This window comes from Podarcis bocagei (assembly GCF_964188305.1).
Source record: "Podarcis bocagei genome assembly, chromosome: 15".
NCBI lineage: Eukaryota > Metazoa > Chordata > Lepidosauria > Squamata > Lacertidae > Podarcis > Podarcis bocagei.
Window position 1 is genome coordinate 46,043,249 of NC_138141.1, and position 11,445 is coordinate 46,054,693.

The 11,445-nt window shown below is 51.7% G+C and overlaps 1 protein-coding gene across 1 annotated transcript in view; it reads left to right on the top strand.

The window, feature by feature from the left end:
- Nucleotides 1-6,195, top strand: part of RPA1 (replication protein A1) — a 33,848-nt gene extending 27,653 nt beyond the window's left edge. Inside the window, exons 15-17 of the mRNA XM_081172377.1 lie at nucleotides 1,516-1,623; nucleotides 4,391-4,477; nucleotides 5,243-6,195. Of these exons, the coding sequence (XP_081028503.1) occupies nucleotides 1,516-1,623; nucleotides 4,391-4,477; nucleotides 5,243-5,356 (309 nt within the window). The 3' untranslated portion in view covers nucleotides 5,357-6,195. The remainder of the gene's footprint in view (nucleotides 1-1,515; nucleotides 1,624-4,390; nucleotides 4,478-5,242) is intronic.
- Nucleotides 6,196-11,445: the final 5,250 nt, after the last annotated feature.

The following is an 11,445-nucleotide window of genomic DNA, read 5'->3' on the forward strand; positions in this document are numbered from 1 at the left end:
CAGGATGGGAAAGGACCCCGAGGGTCATCTAGTGCAACTCCCTGCAATGCAGGAATCTCGGCTAAAGTGTCCGTGACAGGTGACCAGCCAACCTCTGCTTCTAAACCTCCAAGGAAGGAGAGCCCCACACCTTCCGAGGGAGTGTGTTTGGTTGTGAGGCCCAAGCAGGCAGCGGGTGGCTGGGCCAGAAATAGAGAGAGATGCTGGTGGTCCCAGGAAGGAGCTGCAGAGAAGAAGAGGCGGGCACTGTGCACTCCTAGGGATGTGTTTGGGTGGCTTCTCCAGAGGTCTTGCACGCCCAGTTCCTGTTGAAAGTGTGTCTGTGTTTGAGTGACATTGTTGAGTGAAGTGGGAGCTGTCTCAAATCCCCAAAGTGTGGAAGGCTCTGCCCTGGACTATAAACCCTTTCCTTGCTTCTGAAGTTGGTTCTGGCCCCTGGAAATACACAAAAGTGTCTTGGCTTTTTCAGAAGGCATCTAAATGTCCATCAGGCATTATCAATCTGCTTTCTCTGGCTGCCCTGGTTCCTTCCTCCACCATGGTGGGCGCCAGTTCCTGCCAGAATCAAAGCCTCTTTGCCTTTCAGGTGATAATTGAGGGCCAGGTTTGCCCTTGACCAGGCTCTTCTGACTCTCCTGTCCCGCCTCTTCCCTCCTCGTTATTGGCCCCACCACTAAGGAGGCTTTTTCTCCACGGCTGGGGATGGCCACAGAACCGTCCAGGTTGCGCCCCCAGCCACGGACAAATTAGCTCTTCTTTCCGCCTCTCCTCCAACCCCCCACCTTCCACACATTTATTTAAAACGATTTCTTATGAGGCAATAATCAATATTTATATTTATGGACAAATTTTTGCCAATTTTGTGCCCCCCCCATTGCCTGTGCCCCTGGCAGGGGCCCACCTCACCACCCCCTGTCTACAGCCCTGATTGTCCCACATGGTCCCAGCAGGATGTGGCCGGTTAAAGTGAAGCCTCTTGGCCAGACTCCTACTCCCCATCCCTTCCTCATCTCTCTCTCTCTCTCTCTCTCTCTCTCTCTCTCTCTCTCTCTGTGTGTGTGTGTGTGTTTTTAAAAACAAAACAAACTTGCCCAAGAACCCCTGAGCTGCTTTCACAGCACAGAAACACTGCTTTGAATAATGGATGTGGGCACTGATGGGGATAAAATGGAAGGACTTTGAAAGACAGAGTTTTTGGGAAGGGCTGTGCAGAGGGAGCCCTGTGATCTGCCCTGACTTGTGGCTGCTCTGTGCTGCCTGGTTGTGCGAGAGGAGCTCCTTTCCGCCGACACCCCCCTGACATGTCGTTTTCTTTGGGGGGTGGCCGCTGCCCCCTGGCATGTGTGCCTCCGCTTGTGGTGGCTGCCTGCAGGCAGTGGAAACAGGAGGGGTCAAGGCTTGGGGTGTGTGTGTTGGAGGGGCTGAGCTGGGGGCTCCAGGCTGCCCTTGGTGGTGGGCTGAGGCTGTGCTGCTTTATCATTGATCTTCTTATCTCCCCCCCCCCCCCCGCCTCAGGTCAACATTGCTGATTTCCAGGACAATTTGTGGTTGACTTGTTTCCAGGAGTCGGCAGAGACCATCCTTGGGCAGAACACAGCCTTCCTGGGAGAACTGAAGGAAAAGGTCAGGCCACTTGTGTCACTTGCCTTGGGGGTTTCTCTTCCCTTAGTCACCTGGATGCTTTAACACTCATTACTAGGTCTGCAGAGGCCTCTCAGGCTCCTTGACAACGATGAGCTCTCGGGGGGGGGGGCTGGGGGGCTTGCCCTGAGGGGTCTGCCTACTGCTGGCAGTTTTTTGGGGGGCTGTGTCTGAAGGCTGCTTGGCAGCCAGTGGCAGGAGGACTGCAGGCAAGGCAGCGGGTAACAATTTTGTCTGAAAATGGGAGACACTCAGGGCACAGCCCTGCTTCTCTCTTGAGGACACCCCCCACCCCAGTGAGAAAATACCTGAAATCCTGAGTAGCTGCGCAGGGCAGCCTGGACTGTTTGGCTTTTTGTCTTTCCGGCGGGGGGGGGGGGCGTTAGGAGTCCTTAGCAAGTGCTGTGCACTGCCTTCCCTGGGATCCATTTACTTTGGGAGGCTTGTGCCCTGCCTTTCAATCAGAATACTTTGTTTATTTGTTTATTTTGCTTGATTTCTTAATGCGCTTTTCACCACAAGGTCCCTGGGCAGTTCGCAGCATACGCAAAATACATTCTTATGAAACAAATGAAGCAGTTACAACGAGAATGAAAATCGGTTCCACTTCAGTTCTGTATAAGAGAATAATACAGGCTTTAAGAAATAATGTAAATACAAACATTTAAAAAGTTACACCTATAATGACGGTTTAAGATAATAATAACAGATTGTAACAATGCACACAAAACAACACACACACCCCAGTGGACCCACAGCAGATGAATTTCCCTGAAGTCTTCTTCCCTTCTGCTCTGCAGTCTAAGTGTTCTCTTTTGCAGGGAGAGCAGCTTTCTCCAGCCCATAAATGGACCCAGGCTTGTCTTTCCCTCCTGGTGATGCTCTTTCTGGGAGGTGGTGGGGCTGAGCAGAACCTCCCTGTGGTCTCTTGGCAGAGGCCCATGTGCTTTCCTGCTGCTGTGCTGTCCCAGATTAACTGGCACACTCTTTCCCAGCAGCTGACATTCGGGGCGTATGGCCTCATTGAGGTGGTCTCTGCCCTTCTTGCCTGGTGTTGCCTCGCCAGGGATAACCTGTGAATTCCTCTAACCCCTTGTTGTCACATGGAAGGATGCTCTTGCTCGCTTTGAAAAGATACCTATCCATATTCTGAAAATAAATAAATTATTTTGATACTATACTGTACTACACTGAATTTTTAAAAAAATGTTTCCTGGATTGTCTTTCCATCTTCCTGCCACCCTTTCCATCCTCTCTTGCCATGTCCTTTGAAAACCTCTGGGTTGTTCCTTAAATTGCTTTTCATATACGTAGGAGTAGCTGGATGTTTTATGAGAAACCAGAGTTGGTTGGGGGCACATCTCTGTTGCTGCCCTTTCCAGAAAGGCCTGGCCAGGAGTTGTGCTGGCTCTGTGCTTCCTCCAGGGCCAGAGGCCTTGCGCCTGTCATTACCAGGCGCTCTCATGTGCTGCTTGCAGGCTTCTTCCCATTGGGACAACTGCTTGGCCACTGGGAGAACAGGATGCTGGCCTAGATGAGCCCCAGCCTGATCTGGCTGCAGCTTTTCTTACTAAATCTTTCCAGATTGCAGCCGAAATGCTGTGCTTTTGGAAGAGCGAGTCCTTCGTGCCCTGAAGAACCTGTGTTCCTTTAATGTGACAACCCTCCCCCCCCCCATCCATTTCCTTCCTGTGGCGCAGAGTCTGCCTTTGCGTTAGCAGCTCACCTGCTTTCCTGAACTAGAAAAAGGGCTTCCAACTGACACAGTTAAAGTTCCTGGCATGCGGTTTCGCTTCTGCGACGCAATCTGCCCTCTTGTCGGGTAGACTCCGGCAAGAACGAAAGGTTTTGCTGTGTCTTAATTTTTGGGGAACAGAGATGTTGTGGCTGGCAAAAGAGCCCGTGCTCCGTAGGGGTAGATGGGCAGCGGTGCTCTCTAGCAAGGCGTCTTGCCTCGCTGCTTTCAAAGCAGCCATTTTGCCAAGGAGGACGCAAGCTGTGCGTTTAGCACAACAAGATAATAGCATTTCCTTGTTTCTCTGCAGGCCCCTTTCCTGGGCAGCTAGTGCCTGATCATTAACCTAAAGCTCTGAGGGTTGGGCTCGCCTTGCTTAGATCGGCACAGATGATGAGCACATCTTAAAAGACTGTGGAGAGAGGGAAGATGCAGATGGAGGGAAGGCAAAGGGTCATGCAGTGGCCGGCTAATGGAGAGCTCTTTCGGAGCCAGAGAGTTTGGCTGGTTTGGGGTGGAATGAAGGGAAGCAGCTCCTGTGAGGTGTGTCCTGGGCGCAAGTGCTTGGCATCCGAGCTGCTAGACCATTGCTTTTCTCTCCTACGCGCTGAAGCCAGTGGCTCTATAGCGCTGGTGCTATGGATGACCAGAGAGCATTCAGCACCTGCCCATCCCCTACCCCCCCCCCAGCTGGAACAACTGCAGCTTCAGGATGTGGCTTGCAAGATAAGCAGGGACAGCTGACTGCCTCTGATAAGGCTCCTGGCAACAAGGAAAGGGCCATCCACGCTTGTGTTTTAAGCACCCGCCTTTAATCGCAGCGGAGAAGCCTCCCACACCTTCTGCCGATAGCGTCTCCTGGTGAACCTGCGTGTCTGTCTGGCTTGGGAAGGAACTTCTGAGCTGGCTTAGGACTGGGCCTGAAGGTGCCACAATGCCTTTTCTGCTGTGCTCCCATGCTCACTTCCAGCTTAGGGTTGGCCTCAACGCGTCTGTTCTGCTCTTCTTCCACAGAATGAGAACGCCTTTGATGAGGTGCTCCAGAAAGCCAGCTTCACCACCCATGTATTCCGGGTCAGAGTCAAGCAAGAGACTTTCAACGTAAGACGGACACACGGAGATGTGCACACAGAAACAAGCAGACCTGTATCTTGTGGGGTTGGGGTGTTTGTTTGTTTGTTTGTTTGTTAAGCAATTTGGGCTCTTCTTTGGCAGAGGTGGAAGAATGAAAAAGTAGGAGAGAGGGGGCCCTGCCAGAATAGAACTGGAGGATGTCCAGTGGAACATCACACACAGAGCTTAGACAAAATTAAAGAGGGGTTGAAAACCAGCAGCAGGAAATGCTGCCTGATGATCAGTAGCCGCAAGGAGTTAAAACTATATCTGGGGGAATTCCATGCAGGTGTTTTTTGCTTGGGATTGAGGGGAGTGTCTGCACTAGAAACTGAGATGGGTTTGAAACAGGTCCCACCTCTGTGGCTCTTCCAAAAGAATCTCTCTGTGTGTGTTTTATATATATATAAAGGCACTTTCCCCCTTCTCCCTCTTTCCCTTTAAGTAGAGATGTTCCTTTGCTGGAGGCTCCTGCAGGGGCCTGAGAGGCTTTTGCCTGTGGCCACTTTCTGAACTTGAGCCAGCTCAAAAGGCAGGCTGTTAACCACTACGCTGCTCCCTCAATCCGCACGCTGTGTAGGATTCTGCCTTTGCCAGAGAATTAGCCTTTGAGAATTGGGCCTCTCCCAATCAATTCCGGGTTTTGCTTGCAATGCCGGGAACTGTGCAGCCGCGCCAGGTGGTTTGCTAGCAGCGCAGCCGAGCCTGGAGACGGTACGGTGTCCTCACCTGAAGCCTTTTCTCTTTCCCAAGGACGAATCGCGCCTGAAGGCGACAGCATTGGACGTCAAGCCTGTCAACCACCAGGAGTACAGCAGGAGGCTGATTGGGACCATCAGGAAGAATGCTGCCCAGCTGGGATGCTGACGAGGGCGACGAGCAGCCTGGCACTGGTGCCCCCCTGCCCCTTGGCAGAGCCGGGGTCCCCTCTGTAGAATAACTAGAGACAAATGTTTGAATTGGTTTCTCCACACTCTTGCACAGACCCAAGTTCCAGAATGCTTTGCATCCTCTTCTTTGCCTCTGTTGATTCTGTGTTCCTGTGCCGTGGCTGAGTGCCATCGTTGACTGGGGTGGGGGGTGGAGAAGACCTGCTGGCATGAAGGGAATACCTGCAGGCTGAGCTGGGAAGGGGAGACCCCCCCTTACCCCCCACAAACTTGGGAAATGCTCAAAGACCTGGGTGGGAGGGGCCAGGACTTCTGTGAGGGGGTGGTGTTGTGTGGAAGGGGTCCCTTAGCTCAACAGAAGCTCCCCTCCCCCCCCTTAACGTTCAAAGGCTTCATTCCTTCCACAGGTGCCAGGCGACTGTTAATGCTTGGAATGGCAATATGGCAGAATTATTAATCAAAGACGTATCTCTTATATCTGAAGAATATCCTTCCTTCAGGGTTTAATAGACTGAGTCAGATGGGCCCGATATTAATCAAAATTGTCTCTTCTGAGAGAGGCTGATAAGCGTTGACTCTTCATCCCCCTGGGAAATCTAGGCAACTACAAAGCAGTGCTTTAGTTTTGCACTTCAATTAATACTGCATTTTTGGGGCTGCCGACTGCGGTGGCTTTGCTACCTGTCCATAATTTTTGTGTGTGAACGAAATGCCTTCTCTGTTTGTATCATTGAGGACATAGAAGCCTCCAACGGAGGGTGCGCCTGTGCCCCTTCTTCCTCCTGTCTCTTTCTATAAACAGCATTTAGTTCTATATTGTGGTCTCTGCTTTCTGCAAATGCCAGCGGATTCTCATTACTGGAAAGCAATTAATTAGTTTTCATAATACGCTTTCACTTGGGGGAAAGGTGCTGGGGCTGAAGTTGGCGAGATGGAAGAGTGGCGATTTTTCTCAGCCTTGTGTCAGCGAGAGCCGATAATGTGATCTTGTTTTGGCTGGTGAAGGTGGCCTCTCTGGCATTTTGGATTATTATTTTTTTATTAATGTTTACCCAGCAGTCTAAGAACTAACCACGCTTTACATACACGTGCTCTGCGTGAACTGGTCCCGGGAACAGAGGTGCTGCTGCTGGGCTTTCTAGTTAGCAGAGCCAGAGAGCTGCGCCTGCCTCTGGTTGCATGAATTATGCATTTGCCAGCTGCAGCAAAGCGCTGGCTGCATAGCCGGGCAGTGTTGCAGCTTCCCCGTGGGGTGTGAATTGGAAGGTGGCTCTGGAGCCAACCATGCTTTTGCCCACACAGGCGTGTGTCCTCTCTAGCGATGAGCGTGAAAATAGGGCTTCCCTCGACCCCTGACCTCTTGGCCCTCCTCGCTCTCTCCGTGGAGCAGAGCATCCCTCTGGCTCTCCCAAGCGGGCTCTGGGGCCTTGGCACTTCTTCCTTCTGACCTTGCTTATGAAACGTTGGCTGGGAAATTATGGTCTTCCACCCGCTTCGCGATTGACAAATTGCAGGTTTGGTGTGATCGTCTTTCTTTCTGCTCTGCTAACCAGTCTCTATTCCTTCCTGGCTCCCATTCACTACCACACCCACCCACCCCCGAATTCAGGAAGGAGAAGGGGACACAGGCTGAAATGGTGGAGTTTTCAGTGTGTGCAGATGGCTCTCTGGCCTGACGGTTGAATGTGGGGTGAGGGGTGAGAAGCAGCCTCCCCCGCAAAGAAAACACCAATAAGTTTGTTTGCAGACAACCATAGTGGGAGTGCTGTGACCAAAGTCTTCTATGCAGCCATATGTCCTAATTAGGTTCAAGCACGGAGTCATTAGCTTCCTCGTAAAGGCTGTAATAAAAGGCCAATGATGGCGCTCTGCAATCGAGCCGCTTTTTCACTTAACTCTTTGGGAGTGGTGGGTGGAGAATCGCGTTCCTTCTTTCCCCCTTCTCTCTGTGGGAGGGAGGGAGAAGTGTACCGAATCATTTCACTTCCAGTTCTTAAATGTTCCTTGAATTCCCCCGTGCCTCGTTGTTCAAGGGACTGAAAAACAGATAGTGATAATCTGGCTCCTGTCTCTTTCCAGTGCTTTATGCTTTCCATTAAAAGGCCCCGGCTGGTCCCTGGTGGGTTCCCCTGGCATTTCGAATCCTCCAGGTCCAAAACGTCCCCCATTTCTCTCTCCCCCCTTCCCTGCCCCCCTACTTAAGGCTGTCTCTGTGAACAGTATAAATATTATTGATCCGGGTATTTAATACACTAATGAAACAGACAGATATCGACTACGTAATTAATACACTCCCTTAAAGTGAAGTTTGGCAGCACAGACGGAGAAAGCCGTATTGACTGGGCTGCTCTGGCAGGGAGCCTGCCTTGGCCATCTTATTTATAGAAAGGGAAGCCGGTTCCCCTCCTCTGTGGGGCGAGTCTGGCCCCCACTCCAAACACAAGAGAGGAAGAGAACTGCTTTTTACCTGCTCAAAGGCTTCCATTTATCTGCGGGGGTGCTAAAATTCCCAGGCATTTAGCTTTTTCACCTGTTATGCTATCTCTTAGCGCAGCAACGCAGGCGTGTGAGTTTGCGCTAATGGCTGTGTTATTCGCAGCCTCCCTTGATACGGCTGCTGTGCATTAGCAGCACATTGAGCTGGTGGCGGGGGTGGGGGACGCTCTTCCAGAGAAAGGTGGTGCCATCTGCTCCTCATGGGAGCTTCCTACGCTACCCTGTTCATAGAATTGTAGAGTTGTAAGGGACCCTCAAGGGGACGCAGGTGGTGCTGTGGGCTTAACCACAGAGCCTAGGACTTGCTGATCAGAAGGTCGGCGGTTCGAATCCACGCGACGGGGTGAGCTGCCGTTGCTCGGTCCCTGCTCCTGCCAACCTAGCAGTTCGAAAGCATGTCAAAGTGCAACTAGATAAATAGGTTGCTCTGGTTCGCCAGAAGCGGCTTAGTCATGCTGGCCACATGACCCGGAAGCTGTACGCCAGCTCCCTCGGCCAATAAAGCGAGATGAGCGCCGCAACCCCAGAGTCGGTCATGACTGGACCTAATGGTCAGGGGTCCCTTTACCTTTAAGGGACCCTCAAGGGTCATCTTGTCCAGCCCCTGGCAGTAAAGGAATCTCAGCTAAAGCATCCCTGACAGATGGCCATGGAAGAGAATCCAGCACCTTCCAAGGGAGTCTGCTCCAATGTTGAGTGGATCTTGCCACCAGGAAGTTCTACCTGTTGTTTAGTTGGAATCTCATTTCTCAGCATTTGAATCCGTTGGCTTGGATCCTCTGTAGCAGCAGATAGCTTCCTCCATCTTCCACATGACCTTCAGAGATAGCAGGATGGCTGTTTGGTGTCTCTGCCTAGCCCAGCTGTTAAATGCCCCACTCCACACCAGAGTGAGCCTGCAGTTTCAGGAATCCATGTGGCCTTTGGGTTTTGAGGCTGGCTGGCTTGTTTTCCCATTGTGACAACAGAGAGGGCCAACACTGGAAGCTGCTTTTATAGCCAGGAAGGCCACTGGCTCACTTCACCCAGAATTGAATCCTGGCTGCCCTTCTCCAGGTTCTCCCAGCCCTGAACCTGGAATCCTGCAAGCAAAGCAAAGCCTCCCAGCCTCCCTAGGTGGGAACTGCAAATGCTGTTTGGCCCATAGCAGGAAAAGCCTTTTATTATGTACCACTGTAGGATAAGGTTACCAGATATTTTTTTCAATGAATCCGGGGACACTTTTCAACTTCAATTCATTTTGTATGGGGGCTGATTTGTAAATCCGGGGACTGTCTGGTAAACTTACTGTAGGAGCAATAAAGGGTGTCCTTTTTTAAAAGCCTCTTGTATTCCAGGGAAACTTTCAAAATGATCCCAGCCTGCTGCTTCAAGTGCCTGTTGGAGGCCAAGGGATGTGTCCACACGCCCTGTCCCCTCCTTCTATGCAAAGTCTCCCTGCTCAGTGTCTGTCCTGGGGGAAAGCGCTCACTTTCCTCGCCAGTGGATCGGGAAGCAAGCAACCCTTCTGCTGTGTGCTGGCCAAGCAGAAACAACTGGTGGTTAGGACACTGGCTGGGCAGGTGTCTTAATCGGAGGGAGTTTCATGCTGAGCCAGACTATTTGGTCTATCTAGCATGGTGCTGTCTACACTGACTGGCAGCAGCTCAGCAGGTTTTCAGAAAACGCTGGGTGTTTCCCTGTCCAACCCAGATTGAACCTGGGGTCTTGGACATGCGAAACAGATGCTCTCCCACTGAGCTGCTGGGAAGGGGAGAGGGCTCTCTATTTTAGTGTGCTTTTGGTTTCTATGCAAGCCGCCCAGAGTGGCTGGGGAAACCCAGCCAGATGGGCGGGGTACAAATAATAAATTATTATAATTATTATTCCCACTGGGGCATCTGGTTGTGAGAACAGGATACTGGACCAGGTGGGGCACTGGCTTGATGCAGCAGGCTCTTATGTTCCCTAGTGGTTAAAGATAATATCTCCCTTCTCCCCACCCTCCCCTATGAGTCCCACAGACAAGGAGCTGAGCCACGATGGATGCGCCAGGCCATGTCCCAGTTGCCCAAGTGGAGGAATCGGCCAGATGTTGCTTATGGTGTAGTGGTTAAGAGCAGTGGACTCGTAATCTGGTGAACTGGGTTCGCTTCCCCACTCCTCCACATGCGGCTGCTGGGTGACCTTGGGCCAGTCACATTTCTCTGAAGTCTCAGCCCCACTCACCTCACAGAGTGTTTGTTGTGGGGGAGGAAGGGAAAGGAGAATGCTAGCCGCTTTGAGACTCCTTCGGGTAGTGATAAAGCGGGATATCAAATCCAAACTCCTCTTCTTATTACCCATTGGCTTCTCCCTCCATCAAAGTAACTCAATGGCATGTTAAAAGTGCCTTTTTTTTTTTTTGCTGCCCACTATTCCCTGGGCTTCAGCCCTCGCTCTAAGATGTGGTTCTGCCATGGCCTATCCTTCTCACGGCAGCTGCCAGCTTGCCTGCCCACCACTTCATATTGAAAGCACCACATCCCTCCCTCGTCTCTAGAGAACTTCCTTCCCAATTTAGTGGTGGGGCCCTGGAGCAGCTGTGGGGGGGGAGCCAGGTGCTCTTCTGCTTCAGGTACGGAGGATGAAGGTGGCGAGGAGCAGACCTGCCTGTTGTGGGATTGCACAGGTGGAGTCAGGCCCATGTGGGCAAATGGCTCTCTTCCTCACCAGCCTCAGCCAGCCCCCTCCCAACCCGCCTGCCTTCCTCTCAGGGGGTGGGACTGGCTGCTTTCCCCTTCCTCCCTTAGTCTCAAGTTTGCCTTAATAGAACTCAGGCAGAATTCCTTAGCAGAATATAAATGATCATCATCATCATCATCAATTCTTCCTACTGTCATTGACTCTGGATCTGCCTGCTGTCAAGCCTACCAGCCACCCAACCCCATGGGTGCCAGCCTCCATAGTCTGCACCGTAAAGATTCAGGGCAGATAAAGTCCATGCAGCACAGAGTTAAACTGAGGATTGGACCAGGTCATGGAAGAGAGGGCTCTTGATGACTCTTCTCTGCCTCCACAGTCAGAGGCAGCAATGCTTCTGAATCCTGAATAAACAGCCTCGGTCCAGTATACCTGAAGGAGTTCTCCACCCTCATCATTCCGCCCGGACACTGAGGTCCAGCGCTGAGGGCCTTCTGGTGGTTCCCTCACTGTGAGAAGCAAAGCTACAGGGAACCAGGCAGAGGGCCTTCTCAGTGATGGCGCCCGCCCTGTAGAACCCCCATCCCACCAGATGTCAAGGAAATAAACAACTCTCTGACTTTTAGCAGACATCTGAAGGCAGCTCTGTTTAGGGAAGCTTTTAATGTTTGATGCATTACTGTATTTTAATATTGTGTTGGAAGCCACCCAGAGTGGCTGGGGAAACCCAGTCAGATGGGTGGGGTATAAATAATAAATTATTATTATTAATCCCAGTTGCTGGAAACCACGGGAGGGGAGAGTGTGGCTCTCGTGCATGGATCCTGCTTGGGGCCTTTGCCTTGGGGCATCTCGTTGGCCACTTGTGGGGACAGGAGGCTGGACTTGATTGTCCTGACCCAGCAACTC